General features: G+C 43.0%; 1 protein-coding gene across 2 annotated transcripts in view; it reads right to left on the reverse strand.

Moving 5' to 3' along the window:
* AGBL4 (AGBL carboxypeptidase 4) overlaps positions 1–22,429 on the reverse strand; it is a 1,348,432-nt gene that overhangs the window by 306,282 nt on the left and 1,019,721 nt on the right. For both annotated transcript variants that reach the window (XM_041739178.1, XM_041739177.1), the window contains exon 6: positions 8,968–9,007. In XM_041739178.1, the coding sequence (XP_041595112.1) occupies positions 8,968–9,007 (40 nt within the window). The remainder of the gene's footprint in view (positions 1–8,967; positions 9,008–22,429) is intronic.

The following is a 22,429-nucleotide window of genomic DNA, read 5'->3' on the forward strand; positions in this document are numbered from 1 at the left end:
AGCATCAAAAAGCTATGACAATTTGATAAGAGCACCAAGATAATTCAACAGGGGAAAAAACAGTCTTTTCAACAAATGGTACTGGGAAAACTGAACACATTCAAAAGGGGTAAGCTGGACTCCTTCCTCGCATCATATAAAAAAATTAACTCAAAAGAGTACATCTTTGTGACCTTGGGTTAGGCATTGTTTTCCAAGATACACCAAAGTATAAGTGACAAAAGGAAAAAATATTAGTAAGATGAACTTCATCACAATTAAAAAGTTTTTTTTTTTCTCCAAAGAACATCAAGTAGGTGAAAAGATAACCTGTGGAACAGGAAAAAATATTTGCAAATCATCTTCCTGTTAAAAGACCTTGTATTGAGAATATATATTTTAAAACTCTAACAATTCAACAATAAAAATACAAATATAACTTAATTAAAAATGAGTGAGGAAAAATAATTTGACTAAAGATTTCTCCAAAGAAGATATAAAAATGGCCAAAAAACACATAAAAATATGCTCAACATTATTAGTCATTAGGGACATGCAAATCAAAACTATGACGAGAGGGATCCCTGGGTGGCGCAGCGGTTTGGCGCCTGCCTTTGGCCCAGGGCGCGATCCTGGAGACCCGGGATCGAGTCCCACGTTGGGCTCCCGGTGCATGGAGCCTGCTTCTCTCTCTGCCTATGTCTCTGGCTCTCTCTCTCTGTGACTATCATAAATAAATTTAAAAAAAATTAAAAAAAAAACTATGACGAGATACCACTTCACACCCACTAGGATGACTATAATCAAGAGACAGATAAAAACAAGTGTCAGAGAGGCTGTGGAGAAATTGGATGTGTACTACACTGATGATAAGAACAGAAAATGATACAGTTATATTGGGAAACAGTTTGGTAGTTCCTAAAAATGTATATCCTAACATTTACCATATGACCCAACAATGCTATCCCTAAGAGGACTAAAAACATGTATCCACATAAAGACTTATACACAAATGCCCATAGCAGCATTTTTTGGAATAGACAAAAAATGGAAACAAATGGAATATGCATCAATAGATGCGTAGATAAACAAATTGTTGTATATTCATACAATGAAATATTATTCAGCAATAAAAAGGAATGAAGTATTGACACATGTTACAATATGGATGAACCTGAAAGTATTGTGCTACGTGGAAAAATCCAGTCAAGAAAGGCCGTAGATTGTATGATTCCATTTATATGAACTGTCCAGAATAAGCAAGTCTATAAAGACAGAGAGTAGATTTGTGGTTTCCAGGGCATGGGGGAAGGCAGAAATAAGGAGTGACAGTTAACAGAGTTTCTTTTGGGGGTAGTGATAATGCTCTTGAATTAGTGATGATGGTTGCACAACTCTGTGAATATACTGAAAGCCACTAAATGATGCATTTAAGGGATGGATTTGATGGCACGTGAATTATAGCTCAAAAATACCATTTTTTTTAAAGCTGTGACCAGCACTTTTAACCTGATGGTGGGAATATGAAAATCTTTCTGGAGGTATGATTAAAGAATCATTGCCAGATATTCTAGTTCTCCACCCTGCCATTCCCTTCCCTGTGAGAAGAGTCTACATCTCCACTCTGTTGAATTTAGGAGTGGTCATATGACTTGCTTTGGCCAAGGAAATGTGGGCAGAAGTGACCCCCTCCAAAATTTTTTAAGAGTAAGTACATGGCTCATCATCCCTCCCTTTCCGTCTGCCATGATGACCCATACGGCAGGTGCTGCAACCTCACAAATTCTTCTGGCACTTCTGTGTGCACATGTTGAATAATTTCCAATTGCCAACACCTGCAACTCTATCCTGAGAGCTTTCTTTGGCCACTGGAACATGCTACATCCATACTTTGAGCAGACTGGAAGTGTCAGGGAATTGACACACCCATTCTCACTCTCACATCTTTGTCTCTTGGAGGGATAACCCTGAGGCTCATTTTCCACACTGACTTCCAGGGTTCCCCAGTTTGATGATGTTCCAGTTGCCTTTAGGGGTACCTTGCTTGATAATGAATCTTTCTGGGCTTTCTTCTTTTTCCAGTATTACTTCTTCCTTTCCTACCAAGGTCTCTGGGATTATCTCCTAACTAAATGTCTTGCACTGAAATCTTTATGTCAAGGTTTTCTTTTTAGGGAACCCAAATTAAGATACCCAGCTATGTTCCAAACAGAGAATGCTTGGGTCTGGGGACTAAAGATGATGTAAAGCAGAGCTGACTCCAATCCATGAGGGACATATACTAAAACTAAGAAATAAGCTTTTGTTTTTTAAGCTTCTGTAATTTTGATGTTACTGTTACTTCAGTGTAATGTAGCCTGTCATGACTAGTAAACTATGTACACCTTTCCTCAGTAATTCTCATTCTAGATATTTTTCCTACAGAAATAATAAAAGATGCATACAAGAATGTTCACTGTGTTGTTATTTATAATTAAATAATTGGGTATAATTGGATATACAACAGTAGAATTATAATAGAATGCTCTCAACTATAAGAAATTCCTTCTTAGGAATACTTAATAACATTGAGAAATGTTCATACTACATTCAAATAAAACAATTTACACAGTATCATTTGAATTTTATCTTTTAAATTACATATGTATTTGTATATACATGTGCAAAAATAACAGCCTCTGTTCTCAGTCTGGTAGTTAGGGGTATTACTTGAATAGGAGGAAAATAATTCTTCATACTGTCTCCCTTTTATTGAAAAGGCTGTAGAATAAACTTTCCAAAAAGTAAGGAATAAACTATAGTTAGATTTTGGGTAAAATGGCTAAAGAAGGGATGGCTGGATGGCTCAGCGGTAGAGTGTCTGCCTTCAAGCCCAGGTTGTGATCCTGGGGTCCTGGGATCTAGTGTCACATGGGGCTCCCCGCAGGGAGCCTGCTTCTTCCTCTGCCTGTGTCTCTGTCTCTCTATCTCTCTGTGTCTCTCATTAACAAATAAATAAATAAAGTCTTTTAAAAAATGGCTAAATAAGTTATGCTTCAATAAGTCTATTCATTTCCATCAAATAGTAATATTAGATAACATATGAAAAAAAGAAATGAAAAAAAAATATATGGGCTCTGTTGTAAGAGATATATTCCCCCAAAGCTGAAATGTACAGAAATGTGAAAGGTAAGTTGTCTCAAGCCTACTTGTTTGCTGAGATCTGAACATAGAAGCAGGAAGTAACAGCTAAAGTTTGCCTCCTATGGGATAACAGAGACTGAAAGTACTCTGGGAGATGAGGATCAGAAATAAGATCTTCTGCTTAGAGTCATAGGGTGGGGCTCTCATATCCTGAAATGAGCATAGGAAAAAAAAAATGAAGGCTGCTGCACAGTTTCTGGCAGATAGCCCTGTGCATTGTAGGCCTAGAGAGGTGAGGAATATAGACACAGAAAACAGAAGCAATGCGGCCTCTTCTGATGACTTTTTGTCACTTCATGCAATATATCCCCATTATTTACCAGGTCCAATACTGAGATGTGGGTAAAGTTAACAAGAAAAAATACCACACAGGGAGATGTGAGCACAGTAGGGGTTTGCAGGGCATGGGGTCGGTGATGAAGACAGCGAAAACCAGAAAACTTCCTCCTCAAAGTGATCCTACAAATTAAAATTTCAAAATGCATGAAGAAATCAAATGCTAAAAATGATACTAAACAAAATTAACAATTATAACTTGAATTCTCTCCAGATGAAACTTATTTTATAGAACAGGCAGAGATTTTAAAATAAGCATATTGAGGATGTTCAGAGAAACAAATGAAGGCATTAAAACAGAATAAGAAATTATGAAACAGAATAGGCAGAAATAAAACAAGAACAGGTGGATATGAACAAAATTAGAAATCTTGGAAATTAAAAATATGTAGTCATTGAAATATTGAAAAAGACAGGGAAAGAAGTCTAGACGAGACATGGTCAAAAAATGAATTTATAAATGCAAGTTACTTGTACGGATCTCAGAATCAGTGCAATAAGAAAAAATGATAAAAAATTATGAAAAATCAGTTAACAGCCATGGAAGGCCACTTGAGAGAATCCAACAGTCATCTAATGGAAATTCTTGAAGAAGAGAGTCTGAAGAATAAGGGAAAAGCAGTATTTGAGGAGAAAGTTTGCCAATGACTTCTCAGAATTAAAGAAAGGCATAGATTTTCAGTTAGAAGTATACTCAGAGTACCAAACAGGGTAAATAGAAATAAATTTACACATATATACATCAAAGTGAAAAAACCAGAACATTAAGATTAAAAAGCAATCTTGTATCTTATCAAAAAAAGATGTTATAAAAAAACAAATAATGGAAGACTTCTCATCAGCAACAATGTATGTCGGAAAATTTTAAAAAATCTTCATGGTACAAAGGAAAGTCTTTCTCAAAGTAAAATTTATACCTAGCCAAACTATTATTCCAAAGAGAAGTCAAAATAGAGACATACAGAGATTAAGAGGATTGCCTATGGACTCTCACGGAACAGCTATTAAAGGATTTACTTTAATAAGGTCACACAGGAAATCTCGGGATAAAAAGCAGGGGAACACAGAACTCCATAAGCTGCATAGGAGAAGTAAATTAGCTCATTGCTATTACTAAATATTGTTTTTCTTTTTTGCAAAAGTTTAACTTCTAAGTTTAACTTATAATAATAATTTCTAGGTGGTGGCAGGGCAGATTTCAATAAGGGTTAAAATATGTTTGCATATGGGTAACCCATTGTCTCAGCACCATTCAACAATAATGTATCATTTTCTTTCAGTTTATTTATTTGAGTAATCTCTCCCCCCAACATGGGGCTCCACCTCAGAACCCCGACACCACGAGTCACATGCTCTACTGACTGAGCCAGCCAGGTACTTCAGTAGTCCATCTTTTATTCTGCATATTACAAAGGCTAATTTTGTCAAAGGCTGTAGATTTTGTATGAAAATACATCATGAAATGTATATTCAAAGGGTAACCAGTTTAGGTTAGAAACAAAATAAACAGCGTCCAAATCTGTAGATGGGGCAGGGAGAAAGCAGGTAATATATAAAACATAATACCAAAAAGGTAGGACAAGGGGGGAAAAAAGGAAATGAATGGTAGACCGCACAAATATGGTGGTAGGTATTCATACAAATATATTTATATTTATTATCATAAATACAATAGATTATAAATTCACCTGTTACAATACACGGATTATTAGATTTTATTTTTTAAAAAAACAAGTAACAGTGTTTCCAAATGATTACCATGAAAGGGAAAGGGAAAAGGATGTCTCCTTAGTAATTATAAAGATAATACTAAAATTAAGATTTATTATAAAGACAGCATGGAGTTAATGCAGAATAAGTATGACAGACCAATGGAATAATAATACAGAGAGATCAGAAACAGATTCCGTGTATAGGAAAATTGCTGTATGACAGACATGTAATTGCCAATAAGTGGGAGAAAGGATGTACTAGTTGTATGGTGCTGAGACAATGGGTTATCCATATGTAAACAAAAAAATTAAATACTTAAGTCATATTATGCACAAAGATCAGTGCTAAATGAGATAAAGACCCAAGTATGACACAAAACTTGACAATTCTTAGCAGTAAATACAGAAGAAAATGATATCCAGGTAGAGAAAGATTTCCTAAATAAGTCATAAAAGCAAAGCTCGTAAAGCAAGAGATTGATTAATTTAACCCCATTAAAGTTTTTTAATCTTCCATGTAAAAGTACATTAATTTTAAACACACACACACAAGACATAGTCTGAAAGAAGATATTTTCAATGCATATAAATGACAAAGTATTGATATTCAGAATAATAAAGAACTATAAATCAATAAAAAGAAATGACAACCCAATGGAAAATGGAAAAAGGATACAAAAAGTCAATTCCCCAAAGAAGAAAGCAAAGTGGTCAATAAACATATGAAAAGATACTCAACCTTATTGGTAGCCAGGGAAACAAATATTATAAAAATAATGGGATATCACTTCATGTTTATCATAATGATAGGTAAAATTTTGTAAGTCCGAGAATTTTAAGTACTGAGCATTCAAAGAAGCAGAAACCCTTATACTTTGCCGCTAGAAGTATATATTTGCTCAACTACCTTAGAAAACAATCGGCCATTATGTAGTAAATTTGAGGATGCACATAATCAATAATTCATCTCCTAACTATATGTCCTAGAGAAATTCTCACACTTTTACATAAGGATACATGCACAAAAATGCTCTTATTAGCATTTCTTACAATTACAAAAAAAAACAGAAATAGCATAAATTAAGATCAATAAGATGGATAAATTGTGATATAATCGTATGTGGAATACTATATAGCAGTTAAAATGAATGAACTCGAGGTACATATATCTACCTGAATCAATCTCTACAATATGATAATGAGTAGGAGAAAAGTCATGGAATGCCATTTACAGTTTGACATCACTTAGAGGAATTTGTAAAAGAATACCAGTTATACCGATTTTATTTTTGTATATGGAGGTATTGAAAAAACTCATTTATTATAGTGGTTATTTATAGGGTGAAGGGAGAAAGTTGCAATCAGGTGAGAGTATAGAAAAGTCTCAACTATATAAATTTAAATAGGGGCTCTCTGGCATAGATGGCTCAGTGTTGGTATGATAAAGCCAAGGTGTTTGGTGGGGAGGAGGCAATAAAAGGCTGTACATACTACTTCTTCTCTTTTCTGTATATTCCAAATTATTCCCCACAAACAAAATAAGAAAAGAAGATAATACAGATTATTAAGGCTTCCAAATTCCCAACGAATGTTTCTGAAAGCTCTTAGTCTATGAGGAGTGGCACCATCAGACTGCAGCTCTATGTTGAGGGTGGTCTGGTGAGGAGCACAGACAAGCTAGGACCTCCTCCCGGCAGTCCCAGAGAGGGTGTGAGCCCCCTGACAGCTGCCACAACTTCTGAAGACAGGGAATAGGGAGGACTTTAAAAGTGAGCGGCAGTCAATAACAATAAAGGAATGTGATTTTGACATGGAATAGAGTTGTCCGGATAATACACGGTCTAATGGTGCTTCCTCACCTTTCCATATCATGGCACAAATGGATATCTGTTTGGCACACTGGAGTGAGGCTATCACCTTGGGGGCTCCAGCTGCCCAGGTCCTACCTGGGTCCCTTAGAGATAAGTGGATCAATAGTACACAAGAGCGCATCTCACAATATCACACAAAGGCAGCCAACATGCAGTACACCAGTGTGCCACAACACACCTTCTGAGAAGCTTTGACCCAAGAGATATGTTTTTTTCATATCTAAAAGTAGGTAAATTACAAACCATTCCAAACTCTGGCAGCGCTTAGCATTTTACGGTTCCACAGCTCTCCAAAAGGAGTACACTCAGAGTCACAATTACTCTACTTGAATTTGTGCAGCAGCAATTAGGAACAGAAAGAGCTAGTACAAAAGAACAGCCAAACAGGGTCCGAAGACATATGGAGAACTCCCTCCAATTCATACACCAGCATCATATCAGGATGTGATCAAACGAGACTGGAATGTGGAAGCAGGCAATGTAGGTAGTGTATGTGGAGCACACCATTATAGAGGGCAAAAACCAAACAGGACAGGACGAAGAAAGTCCTTCACCAACACCTTAGTGGGGAGGGACTGGCAGGTCACACCAGTGGGCCATTCTAGTTATGTTAGCCCATGACCTGGAATTTCTACATATGTTACTCACACATATATTAAACATAGCTCATCTATAGAACCGATTAAACATTTTTCAAACCACTTCATCTCTGTTCTCCTAAAGTCTCAAGTTCACCAAGCTCTATCAGGTGGAAACACAGTAAGGTCACTGAACTGGGTAGATTCAACTTACATTTGTAGTCACTGTTTCATACCTCAGTGACTGAGACCAGATAACTAGTGTTTGTGCTAAGAAAGTGCCTGCAGAGGGCAATTTCTCAATCTCTTTGTAAGTGAGCCACCTGACACCCAGATACAGCATGGCAAGCTTGGTAAAAGGCAGAGATAACGTGGTACAGCCATACTGGATGCCAAAATATTGAAATGGCCTCCATATTTTATCAGTAATTAGCCACTCCTAGAGCCCCCGACCATTCCATGTGACCACACTGTCACACTTGCCCCTCTCCCAGGATGCCATCTTCCCATAGTCCAGGAACCAAAGTGCTAATGCCTAGCACAGCAGGGCGTCACCAGGGCTGTTAAATATTTTGAATGGACAAAGATGACCCACCACACCCATTCTTGAATGCTCACTTCCCTGCTAGCATCATCATCTCTTGGCTCCCAAGACAAAATAGCATCTCTTGTTGGCAGTTTTGCCTCAAGTTCTCAAACCAAAATAAAATACCTCGCTGGCAACACTAAACTACTCAACCAGGCTTAGAGGCTAGATGCCAGGCTTAGGAGGAAGAAAGGACCTTTTAATCTCATGGCCACAGCTTTGTTGGGGAACTTGACCTTCCCCTCAAGTGTGAGACAAGAGATGTTCTGACCCTCAGCACAAAAGGCCAAACCTGGTCACTTTCCCAGACAAGTCCCTCCTCATGAGCCATCCTTCCTCCATCCCATGCTCCCTGCCAGGCAGTTTCCCTGTTCCCCATTATTTCAAAACTTATTTCACATGAGACCAGCACACTTCTTTGACAGTTGAGTTCACTGAGTGATCTGGGGAGAACTTGCCCCTGGAATATGCAGCAACACCACAGTATCATCCCTGTCATCTGCAGAGTCAAGAGGACGTAGCACAGAGCTGGGAGGGAGGGAACAAAACAACTGCCCATGGGGCAGAGGATGGAGGGAGAAGGGTTATTCATGGCACCAAGAGTTCAGCTGTTCATCCAGGGACTCAAAGGAGGAGGGCAGGAATTGCATTTGGTAAGGCCACCAGGCATCACTCTGGGAAACAAGGGAAAAAGCCAAAGCAGCATGGCCGCACCTACTCACCGGGGCTGGTTATTGTCAGGAGGTCAAGCTGCCGCTGTTGCTGCAAAAGAAAACATAGTGTGAGATCACTGAATTGAGCCAGAGCCAAACTGTGCTTAGCAGCTCAAGGGGGAAAATGCAAAAGAGATGTTCCGACACACAGAGCAGGGTATAAGGTGGAGAATATGGTGCTCACTCACAATTCTGCACGGAGGCACTGCACCCAGAGACAAAGGGAATGGATGGCCTTTTTGTTCAACCCGAGATGGTCAGAAGTGAGAGGTCTTAGAGGTCTTCCAGTCAAACCTTTACTAAGGGAAAGGCCATGGGCTCATTCCTCTGTACCCGTGGCCTTTGCTCACACTGGCTGCGCTGGTTAAGTGTCTCATATCCTGGCAATCCTCTTTGCCTTGGGACCTCATGTCACTGCCACCCTCCTTATATTCCTTTGTAACCAAAGTACTCCTGGGCGGGTTTATTTTTTTAATTTACTCAGCAATGCTATGACAATTTTAATTACTGATGATCAAACCATTCCTTCTCTAATTGAATCCTTATCTCCTTGTACCATACGACAATCACAGCAAATATCTGTCTGGCACACTGGGCCATATGGATGAGGCTGCTTATGCTTGAAGGCCTCTAGCACTTGCTGATCCAAGGGCTGAGGAGATCAATATCTCAGTGGGCTTGCCCCACATCACAGCATACCTACAGGGAGGCTCTGTCCCGAACTGGATGTTATGGGAACCATGAAGACAGAGAAGTGGGTATTGGAGGCTGGGGGTGGGTTAGTGAGCAACTCTCTGAGAGATTTAAGTCAGGATTTATTAAGCCTCAGAGGACTTCTTTCTCTTTTCTACACTTGATTTTCCATAAGCAGTTCTGGAAATCCGTTTTTTTTTTTTTCTCAAGAGGGGACCAAGCAAACTCCACTTTGAGAATCACTGCTCTAGGCTACACACTGTAGGAGCTTCTGATTATCCAATATTTCTTCTAATGGATTCTTTGCCATATTTCACCATATCTGCATCTGCTCTATCCTGCCTCTCTCCAAGAATGGACAACAATTTCCTGAAATCCTGCTTAAACAGAAATGGGAAGGCAGAAACACTTTTTGAGTAACAACTATAGGCCAGGCAGGGTACCAGGGGCTTTAACGTAACATTTCTTTTCATACTTTTGGCAATAGGGCGAGGTTGGTATCGCATGAGGTTCAGAGAGGAAAATTATCTGCCTGAGACCACATCTTCATTAAATGGCAGGGCCAGGATTAGAACTCAGTCAGTTCTGATGGTGGCTTGAAAGTCGAAAATATAACGATATGCATAAATCATTATGATGGTGTCTGATACTTAACAGAGGCTCAGTAAAAAGATCTTCAGTATTGTGTTGGTGGTGCTGGTATCACTATCGTCCATGTAACCCTTGGTTTATATAAGCTATTTCTTCCTTTTTCATAGAATTATGGACACTTGGGGGGTACCTGGGTGGGTCAGTCAGTTAAGGGCCTGACTCTTGATTTCGGCTCAGGTCATGATCTCAGGGTCCTGGGATGGGGCCGCGTGTTGGGTTCCATGCTCAGCAGGGAGTCTGCCCTAGATTCTCTCTCTCCCTCTCCTTCCCCGCCCCCACTCACATGCGCACTCTCTCTCTCTCTGTCTAAAATAAAAATCTTAAAGAAAAAATAATTGTGGATAATTGGAGCTCAAAGGTCATTGGGTTTGACCTGCTATCAGGATAGGAATCCCTTCTGCAATGACTACACCAAGTTGTATGAACTGCTTTTTTCATCCCTTTTCTTGATGAGAAACTCCCTATTTCTTATCAGTTGGTTAGCACTCCTTTGAGCGGGGTTAAAAGCAGCTTCCCCGTGACATCATCACTGTTTCTAGTTGCCTCGGCCCACAACAAAAGTTTGGGCATCTGCACATCTATGTCTTCTCCAGGCTAAATATGCCCAGTTCCTATGTCCTTTCCTCATAAGACCTGGTCTCAAATCTCCTTGCCCTCATGTATTCTTCCTCCTCTAACTCTGATCTGTGCCGGTCAAAACCTTTTTAAGATTTTCTCTACCCCTTACTTCAATGACTTCTCATGAGCCTAAAAGCAGATCTGTATCCCTTCAGACTTCTCAGTCAACATCAGTGTTTTCCTGCCAGTTCCTAACTCATTCCAGTTGACATTTTCAAGCAAACAATGCAACTCCAATATGTCACTGACCTACATTGTGAACACACATCCTCACTCTGAAAAGAAACACCCCCACCCACAAGCTAGAAGGAATGCTGGAGCCAGACCGCCTTCCCTCCCAAACACAGAACCAGGCCAGTAGCATGACTGGCTCAAGCTGCCTTTGCCAAGGCCAACCTGTGTGACTCGGCGCTTCTCTCATGCATGAGGAAAGAATACAGCGTGTCTCCCTATTGTTCCATGAGCCTGACTTTGTGATGACTGGTTGGTGAAAGAAGTTTATTTATGTGAAAAAAGTCTATGTCCTAATTAAGTGCTGTCTCTAAATGGTGACTCTGTGTCCAGACTCCAGTGGAGAAAAAAAAAAAAGAGAAGAAAACCTGACAGGAGGCAGACAGACATGGGCTGGTGTCTTGGCTTCTCTGTGGAGTGTGGACAGCTTACTGTATGTCTCTGGCCTCAAACTTCACACCCACAGAATGAGGGAGTGAAATACCTTTAGGGATAGGGAGTCCAATGCAACCAGGTACGTGCGCGTGGGCTCCCTCTTCTGGTACACAGCGATCCCTGAGAATCCCTGTAGACCACGCGGGGGCTCAAAGGACAGAGTCCGAATGCAGAAGGGACCACATTTTCGGCTCTCCTCTCACATTGCAATTTTCAGGGGATGCGTGTCTTCCACACGGTTGGAAAGCATCTCAAGGGCCTGGACGGTGTATTTATCAGTCCATGGCATACGGTAGCCCTCAGGAAGCATTTGCTAAATTCAATGAAGCATTCCTGAGATCCACATCATCCTTTTAACCCTCCCACCCCATGCCTTTGCTCATGCTGTTCTCTCTGCCTAATCTTTCGTCATCTTCTGCCTTCTTGGAGTTGCCCCCCATCCCTCACTGCTCGAGACGCCCACAACGTCTTCTCTGCACACCGACTTCCAAACCTTCTGTCCTTTGAACAGTTCACGCTTTGTTCTTCGGATGCATCTTGCAAAGCCAACCTTTTGTATCACACCCTGTTTTAACTGTTTCTTCTGCTTCTCTCCTGAGGTCCTTACCCAGGGATAAGACTGGCATTTCATCCGTTTCCGGCGCCAGCACAAAGGTCTGGAAGGAATGTTTGAGGTCATCTGGTTCAAATGATTCAACTGTTGTGTCGCTCCCTCTGCTGCGGCCCCGTTAGGCAGGAATCAGTCAGCATGGAAAGCACCAAGCCCCTTCTGCTATAGAGGCCTCCCTCCGCCACGTCTTTAGGCTTTCTTGCCTTTATGATTTTGTTCCTGTCCTCTGCACAGCCAGCAGTACTGCTGTCCACCTCCCATAGGAGACCCTCTTTCTTCCCCCCCCACCCACAGGATCACTGTGTCTCTCGGACTCCAGCAGCTCCTGCTCGGTACCCCTCCCGTGGTGGGGAAGTCAGTCTAACCAGGTGACAGGCCCACCGAACCTCCAGTGCACAGACATGTGTGTGCACCACCTAGTGGCCTAAGCACGGCCGTGTAGGCTATTGTTTAGACTGCAGCTCTTAAGGCAGGACTGCAAGATCTGCCTTTTCCGTGTGTAGGTGAGAATGAAAAAGCAAAAATAAAGATTCTTGCAAGAATCACTGTGCAATGAGTTTCCCTAAGCAACTGGAATATCCAAATAATTCTGTCAAAGTTCTTCAAAAATAAAAGGGATGGAGCGCAGGAGAATTTTTTCATCACTCAGTAGTCGGCCTCTGTCATCATTTGGGACCGTCAACGAAAACGGTGCGATGTTTATAAGATTAGGGTGCATGACTTGCATGTAATGTACAGGCAGCTATGGAGACAGTGGGGTGCGCTGGGGTGAACGGCAACCAAATCGGAGTCAGCTGCTGACAGAGAGTGATGGGGGCCTGTCCTGTGGAGAGGAGACATGACCCACCTGCCTGGGCGGCGGGATACGCGCAGCCTACATGGGTGTGCCAGCAGTGGCGTGTGCCTGTGTGCACCTGTGTGCACACGCCTGGGATTAAGGGGCGTTTGGGGAGAACTTCCTTCTCAGGTGAAGGAATTCCCGCACATATCTCGGGGCCTCCTGAAGTGGGGGTACGCCAGGCGGGCCAGGCACGAGTTGACAGAGACCCTTGGCTGTGCATGGGCTCTGCACACTGCCTTCCCTGGTAAAGGTGCTGCCCGACAGATATCCAGAGACACCCATTTCTGTGCTTGACCACGACATGGTAAGCACCGAGTCACGACTGCATAAAGACCCTGGGTGTGGGGGGTTCCCAGGGCAACAGGAACATTCTCCAAGTTGGGTTCCAGCCAGGGTAGCCAGGTACCTAGAGCAGATGCTTGAGGAACTCTTGGCCAGCACACCTGCTCCGGGAGTTATCCTGACTCCCCCATGCAGTCAGGGGAAGCTCTTTCGTTAATGCGGTGTCACTCCAATTCCAGTCACAGATAACTGCTCCAAGGGTGAAAATACTGAAAAATGGGTCAGTTAGAAACCTTACTCAGGAATTTTGGATTTTTATGGGTTCAATTATTCTCAAGGAAACCTACTGCTTTCTCAAGTTCAACAATCCATCTTTAAAAATTTTGTAATTATGAAAACAACACATGCTTATTTTTAATAATTTTCCAAATTCCCAGAAAACTGAGAAAGTAAAAATTAACAAAATACCACCACTGAGAGAGAGCCACAGTTAGCATTTTGGTGTACTTTCTTGTCATCTTTCTTGCTTGTGTTTAATTTAACGAGATCCTATTTATATATAATGAATGAAGTACTTTTTAATCTCGTGCAATTTTATATTTTTTGTCTCAGGCTGAGTCTTTGTTCTGACGTATGAGAATGCAAATCACATATATTTCTTGTCATAATGGATATGTTTGCTCTTAAAATTGTGGTTTTGTTTCTAGCCCCTTTTTCAGGGAAGGTGGCATTAATCAACAAGATAATCAGTAGAATACTACTTGGTAATTTGTTTTGCAAGGAGGCAGTTTGTAAAGCCCAGTGACTGCAGCCTCATGATGCAGACAAAGGCCCCTGAATACGGGGAAGACTCTTCCAGGAAATATCCAACCAGGAAGGTCTTCCTTTTTCGTATCTGAAGCCCCTCTCACAGCAGTTTCAGAGAGTGTTCTGCAGAAAGAGTCAAACTCAACATGAGACAAGGGTGTGAATCCTGATTTTTGTCATCACTGAGCAGTGTTGTCCTAGGCATGCTACTTAGGCTGGCTGGCAGTTAGGTACCTCATCCATAAAAAGAGTGTAGACCAACTTGCAGGAGACTAACAGGAAGGGGAAGCTGAGAAAAAGAGAAAGAATCCCTCCGAACATGGGCTGGAGGGGAGGGGAGACACCAGGCAGAGAGGGGAGCAAGCACCCTGGCCGAAAGCCAGGAATCATGAGTCCCAGCTCCGGCTCTGCCCTCCCTCAGGGTAAGACTCTGGCCTTCTCACCATATGGCACTTAGTTTTTTACAACAGCATCTTAACTGGCTTCCCTAGTTCAAGTCTTGTCTCTTCCATTCGTCCACATTGCAGCTGCACCTAGAGTGAACTTTCTAGAATGCACATCTCAAAACTTGTCAGGGTTCCTACTGGAAAAAGTGTAACCTTTGAGCTGTTACTGGACAATGTCCATGATCTGGTTTCTGCCTGCTAGCTCCTGTTCTCTCAGGCTCTGAGCTCTGGCCATGATGAACCACTTCTAGTTCCCCAAATCTGCTGTGCTCTCACCTCTAGGCACAATCCCCTCTTCTTGGAACAATAATCCTGCATCCAACCTGCTTTGCCTGGCTAATTTCTACTTGTTACCCAGCTCTTGACTAGCATGCCACCCTTCTGTAAAGTCTGTCTAGATCTGCAAAGGCCGGCTGGATCTTGTCCTTATGCCCCTGACCTTCCCCACCGGAGCACCATCACATTGCATTTCCCTGGCCTACCTACTCCTCTCCTCTCCACCGTGAGCTCCCTGTTCCCTGCGGGTAGCCCAGTGTCTGACCAACAGATGATGCTCCATAAAGATCTGCGGCTCACCTGTTACCAGAATGACAACTAAACCGGGCCCTACTGAATCATCAGAAGAGGTCTTTAGTTTTGTTCCCCTCTTTCCCAGTAGACATACACACACTGGCTCCCAAATTTTTCTCAGAATCCTGTTTCTGCCTTGGGGACCGAGGGATTGGACCACAGAGACTTTGGCCTTCTTCATCTAGATGGATAATTATGAGGCTATGGTTAAAAATGGACTTTTCATTTTGGTCACGAACTGCACTGCAATTACTTCTCAGAATGAGAAAGGGACGTGGTGTTCTGGGAGCTCAGGGGCTGGTTTGATGTGTGGGGTTCTGCGTGGTAGAAGAGAATAGTCGCTGATTATGTGTTCTGTTTTGCTTTCTGTGTTTCATGCAGAATAGCTATTTGGGGAAAAGTCAGTCTTTCGTGGCATAGACTGGAGATGATTTAAATAAGAGCACCAGGATCCCTGTGCATTCTCCCGTCGAGCCAGAGGCCGGCCATCCCAGGGTAGACCTGCAGATCAACACCGTCCAGAACCAGGGGGCACAGGGGCACAGGCACACATCTGGAACCAGGGCTTGGGCCCTCCTTTGCCTGCAATCCCGCTTTCTTGTTCAGTTGCTCCCCTCTCCATGGAGCCACATCTCCATGGATGCCTTTTTTTTTTTTTTAAGATTTTATTTAGTTATTCATGATAGACTGAGAGAGAGAGAGAGAGAGAGAGAGAGAGAGAGAGGCAGAGGGAGAAGCAGGCTCCATGCAGGGAGCCCAATGTGGGACTCGATCCCGGGACTCCAAGATGACGCCCTGGGCTGAAGGTAGGCGCTTAAACTGCTGAGCCACCCAGGCTGCCCCATGGATGCCTTTTCAAGGCATCTAGGGCTCTCACGCCCCGTCCCAGCCCTACCCCCGGCACAGCCTGCGCCCAGAAGAGTATTTCCCATGCCTTTGGCTTCTCTTTAAACTCCCTGCTTCTGATCTTTCTTATTTCAGTCTGGCATCCTCACTGGCTGTAGAATTGATCATTCTAAAATTAAATTTCTCCTTTCTCAGAATAATTTAATGATTCACATTGTATTTCTGATAAAGAGTAGATTTCTTAGCTTGACATTCAAGGAAGGTGTGAAAAATCTCCATAGGCTTTATGCGCTATTTGAAAAAGTCGTTTTCATATTTTAATATAAACTTACAGTTGGAAAACAAACAAAAGGTTACCCATTATGTTCAGAACCAAACTCCAGACAACAAAGGTGGGCCTAATCATGTGGGTCAGGGTCATATCTAGAGGACTGGCTCTCACCTGGTGGGGGCAGGGGTATGGAGCTGGGATTATGAAGACTTGGGAAGCACCATCTCGAGGCCCTGAGCTCATGCCCACACGGCTCTGACGTGGGATGCCCGCCTTCTACTTGCCTGACTGTACCGTCACCTTCCCTGCTCCCCAGCCCACCTCCTGCCCTCGACAGGGCCCTCTTTCCGCTGCTCCTCATGCTAAACAACTGCCATGCACCGTGGCTTTCCCAGAAAGCACCGTGCACTCACTCGTTGACCCTTCACTTATTTATTTGTTGGTTAATTCAACAAACATCAACAGAGCATCTACTCTGTGCCAGCCATGTTCCTGAGGATAGGACAAGAGAGAGAGAGCCTCTGTTTTCAGAGATCGCTAATAGCGAAATGGAAAAGACAGACATATGAAGCAAATAATCATGTAACATGAATTAACCTCAATTATAGTAAGTGCTCCAAAGAAAAATGAGAAAAGGTAATATGATCAGGGTTCCAAGTACCCCTCCAGCCCTACCTGGCCCACAGGCTGCCACCCGGATACACCCCAGACATCCCCAAACCCATCACCTTCTAGGGGAACCTGAGCAGTGGCTGAGGCTCAGCCTCCCTTTGGGCACCTACTCCCATCAGGATAATAAAAAGTGCATTAGCCTTTTCCTCGGGGACAGACTGAGCCTCACTCAAGGCAGAAAGAGAATCCCCGACGAGGGGTTAATTCCGAGGGGTTAATTCCGCAGGAAGCAGACTGGGGTGGCAGACAAAAGCTGGGGCTGCACGTGTGAGATCCCTTCAATATATTTTGCTGAGTGGTTTCTGCTGGGAGCTTCCTGTTCTTGGAAAAGTCAGGCATGCAAGTGGCTTTCATCCCCGGGGCAGCTTAAAGGAGCATTTTCGTTCAGCCTCTAGCAGTCTCTACAAGGCAGGGCAAGTGGAAATGGAGAGAAGCACAGAAGCTGCAAAGCCATTTGGAAGTGGTATGACTAGCAGCGAGGGCTGCAGCCCCCGCTGTTCACTGAGCACTTGCTACGTGCCAGGGCTCGCCACCTTCTGAGGCAGCCACTGTTACCCCTTTTTACAAATGAAGAAGCTGAGGGCAGAGAGGTTAGATTACCTGCTCGAGCTCCCAGCTGCTAAGTGGAAGAGTCTAGATTCAAACTGATACTGTTGACCCCTGAAGCCTATGCTTGGTTAGTTGGGAGAGCCGTCATGGTGAGAAATGAGGGGAGCATCTTGGCTGACTCCCAGGTTTGTAGGCCGAGGGGCAGCGTGAGCTGTGGTGGGGGATGCTGCACAATGGGAACAGCCCGGCACGCAGGGAGTGGCAAGGCCACACTGAGGAGTGAGGGACCCTTTGTCCTTTTCCTTCACTGTGGTCATAGCATGGAATTCTACATTCACCTGTGTGCTTCTTTCAAAGACTTTTTTTTTCTTTAAAGATTTGATTTATTTATTCATAAGAGACACAGAGAAAAAGAGAGAGAGATAGAGACACAGGCAGAGGGAGAAGCAGGCTCCATGCAGGGAGCCCAACGTGGGACTCGATCCTGAGTCTCCAGGATCAGGCCCTGGGCTGAAGGCGGGCTGAGCCACCTCATCGCTGAGCCACCCAGGGATCCCCAATTTTTTTTTAAAGTAAACTCTACACCCAGTGTGGGGCTTAAACCCACAGCCCTGAGATCAAGAGTTGCATGCCCCACTGATTGAGCCAGCCAGGCACCCCCATCTACCTGTGTTTATATTTGATTGCTGTCATGCTGATTGCAGTCTAGATTCCGTGACAGAAAGGACAGGGTTTAGCATCCCCGGCAGAGTGGACTGTGGTTAAATGTGTGTTCAAAGATTACATATAGGGGGCACCTGGATGGCTCAGCGGTTGAGGGTCTGCCATCAACCCGGGGCATGATCCCGGGGTCCTGGGATCGAGTCTCACATCAGGCTCGCTGCATGGAGCCTACTTCTCCCTCTGCCTGTGTCTCTGCCCCTCTCTGTGTCTCTCATGAATAAATAAATAGAATCTTAAAAAAAGAAAAAAAAGATTACATGAGGAAGGGTAGGTCAGGTTTTTAAGGAGAGTTGGATAAACAGCTGAAACCCTCATTCCTGCCAGAGAGAAATGACACATGTCTCATTCTTAAAACCCCAAACAGTTAGAGGTAGGGCTTGTGTTAAAGGACGTAACCTCCCCAGCTCTGGAGGAAAGACCTGTGCATCAAAAAATAGCAAGAGGAAGGCTGTTCCAGTCGTGACTCAGAAGATTCCCTGCCAGGACAGATTGTTGCTCCCCTACCCTCTGCTCCAGCGATACGAGGCCGTGTGTGTGTGTGTGAGGGGGGGGGGGGGCTGCAACAACAGGCATGGAATCTAAAGTGATGGTGCAGGGGCACCTGGGTGGCTCAGGGTTGAGCGCTTGCCTTCGGCTCAGGTCCTGATCTTGGGGTCCTGGGATCGAGTCCTGCATCAGGGTCCCCACAGGGAGGCTGCTTCTCCCTCTGCCCGTGTCTCTGCCTCTCTGTGTGTCTCTCATGAATAAATAAATAAAATCTTAAAAAAATAAAGTGATGGTGCAGCTCAGAGCTGGAGAGGATGTATACATAAATGACAGATGCTCCCCACCCTCCCCCAACAGTTCAGTGTACCCATGGACCTCATAGCACCCAGGTATTGATTTAATAGTGTCTCACATTATAATTAGGTGTTTACATACTGATCTTTTTTTCCCTCCCTACCTCCACCTCTCCTCTCTCCATCTCTTATCCCCTTTCTTCTCCTCCCAGGTCAGGAGCTGCTATATTTTTCATACCTCTGTATTTTCCCTGTATCTGCCTTCTGATAGGGCTTCAAGAATTCTGTTGCAGATGTACCATTTTATATTACTACCAGAGCAAGTTACATGATTGGAAATGCTCCTTCTTTATAGGTTTGGAGCAACTCACAACTTTCTTTTACAGGATCAAACTTCAGAGTTTAAAAAATATGCCCTCAGCTTATACTTTAAAACTGTATTACTCTTCATCCTTAAGGTCACCAGGATGCAGCATGAGAGTGGCCATCCCATAACACAGCCTCTGGGGTGTCAGAGCAAGGAGCTTTGGAAATCACTTAGCAAAACTACCTTCTGTCAAAGCAAAGTAGACTGAGTCCTTGGAGGGAAAGGGAGCAGCTTGAGGTCACCTGGTTCACATTGTTCTGTACTATTTGCTTGCACACCTCCTTCAGTGGAGTGAGGGAAAAAAAGAGGGATCTGTGTCTATATCTCAGTGCCTAGAAAAGCACAGATGCCTAGAAAAAATTTAAGGAAAGCAAGGGAATGGGGCAGGAGAGGATTTTGTTAGAAATTTATTTTGAGTTCCAGTGTCATGTTGTTTACTTGCTTGAACTGGCTTTAACTGAGGAGTTATCAAGAGGACCTCGTTCAAGTGGTGGTAACTGAAATGGCCCTGAAAGTATAAAAGCTATTTTACTTTTCACTGGGAAAGTGGTGTCAACTTTTAAGGAAAGATAGGACAGGAGTCTGGATTGGCTATGAGGCCCATTTGAGCAATAAATAGTTCTTAAGACTACTGGGTATCTCCCGGAAACATCAACTGTTTGTTTATTTTCATATTTGGTATGAAATTTAGTATATAACACTCACTCCAAAGAAGAATTTGGAGAAGCTTAAAATGAAAGAATGCCACAAAATAAAAACCATGTAACGAAAGACATGGAGGAAAAGAACCACAAGGCCAGGAGAAATCAGCTGGTTCTAGGCATGAGGTCATAACTCACAACTCACATCCTAAGATAACTGTGTTCACTTGCTAGGGGTAGGGTATGAATTTGGCTCTTATCTTTTTAGCAACCTCAGTATCAGTATCTTGGAAACCCTAGTAGCAAAATACCCAATGTCCTAAGGGAAAAGCAAAACAACAAAAAATAATTAAAAACCCGAATACAGAATTGGGGGTTGAATTATAGAATCCACCCTTCCTGACCCGAGGTCTGAGGGAAATCTTTCCTTAGGGTCCTTAGATATAGGGTGAAGGGTTTGGCCAGGTCATGCAGCGAAATATCAGCAGAGCTATATTAGGATCCCTATGATACTTTTTGAACAGGGCCTCGGGGGCACAGCATAGGTGACATGTGGTGGTGGTGAGCCCTGGGGCCAGAACAAGAAGCCGTAGGTCTGTGTCATGGATGACAGCAAAGGACAGACAATGGCTACAAACCCCAGCTCAGACACTCATGAGTGGGATAGCCCTTCAACAAACTACATAACCTCTTATTTCATGTGTCTAAAACGGGGATAAGAAGAGTCTTTAACCCAAAACATCATTTCATTCAGAATTTTTATAATACAACAGACATTATTATATTATGGGATATAATATAAAATCCACACCTTTTTTTTTAAGATGAAATATAGGACTCAATAAAATATTAAAGTTTCCAATTTTTGAGAGTATCAAGGTCACTCTCCCCTACTTACGTAGATGAGCTTGGAGGATCTGACTTCTAAAAAGATTTTATTGCACTCAAGTAAGTGCTCAACAAAATCCTTTTGTTCCCATTCTTCATGAGATTTAGCCAGTGTGCAAAGGAGTTCACAGTAGCTCTGCACAGAACCATGGTGAAGACCCAATCAAGCAATAGGTCAGAAACACCTGGAAGCCAGGAGCCAGGTGTCCTGGATGCAGCTTTGCCACTTACTTGCTGGATGGGCTGATCTTTTGCCTTCTCCGAATCTGTCTCTACCACACACTGGCTAAACGATCACAGGCAAGCCAGTAAAATACTTTGAAATGGGTTTAGCACCCCCCCCCCCAAGTAAAGCAGCTAGCCTAGTGCTTGACACGTAACCTCCATATACATGGAACATGGTCTGGTAAGACTTTTATTTTTAATTCCAAGAATCCTTGCTTGCCAAGCCTCTCCTCCCCTCCTTCTCTATTTAGGGCTGTTCTCTTGTAGCATCACCTCCTCCTCCTCTCCTAGGCTGGGTTAGGTGTCTCTTCAAGGCTCCTCAGCACCTTGTGCTACCTTTGGCCGTAGATGTTATCCCTGTGGGTTGCAATTATCTGTGAGTCATCCGGCCGGGAGCTCTTGCGGCAAGGATGCTGTGTGATTCAGATCGGTATCTCCAGCTCCTACCACCGTACTTGGCACAGAGCGGGGCCCTCAGTCATGTTTGCTGAATTGCATGAAACTGTGGAGCTCCTGTGAAAAATATCATGACATTCAGAATAAAATTCTGGCACCGAAAGTGAGGCAACATTAATCTGTGTTCCTGCCCAGCCAGAGTAATGCCTCTGCACGATGTCAGAGTTATATATACTGCAGGAAGTAAAAGTGCCAGGCCATAAAAGTCTATTTTCTGCATTTGACTGGCTCTCGTGGAAGCTCCATTCCATGCTGATTGACCACGACTTTCCACAAGAAATTGCCAGCTTGATTGTGGGGAAAGAATCCAGATCTAATTGTTCTTTGTAAGCCTGGGACAGAAGGTATTGTTATTTGAAAAATGGAACTGTCTAAATTAATTTTCCTGAAACAAACATCTTTGCCAAATAAAAGCAATGCATAATAACAACCCATAATTAAAAGCAAAATGATACCTTTTGTTACGTGGGGAAAGCAAATGTGTTCACCATAAAAAAAGACCAAAATGTTATTTTCTTGGAACTCCACAGACACATCTTGAAGTCTGATGAGAGGCTGTGCCTGTGTGTGTGTGTGTGTGTGTGTTGTCTTGTCTTGTGTTTAGGAGTAGAGAGGGGTGGGGAGATGTCTCATTCTCATTTTTCCTTTTCTTTTGCTTTTGAAAAACAAGCCTCATTCATCTCTGCTTTCTAAACAATGGAGACAGAATATTCTTAAATCCCATTACACCTTGAATAGACAGGAATTGGGGAAGTGATGGGAATTAACATTTATTAAACTGCTCTTATTTTCCCTTATTAAGTCTTCCTAACCTATTTTTAATTTATTTCAAATTTTCTGATGTGTGTGTACCCCTGTGTATATCTTTGT

This window comes from Vulpes lagopus, chromosome 23 (assembly GCF_018345385.1).
Source record: "Vulpes lagopus strain Blue_001 chromosome 23, ASM1834538v1, whole genome shotgun sequence".
In the NCBI taxonomy this organism is placed as follows: domain Eukaryota; kingdom Metazoa; phylum Chordata; class Mammalia; order Carnivora; family Canidae; genus Vulpes; species Vulpes lagopus.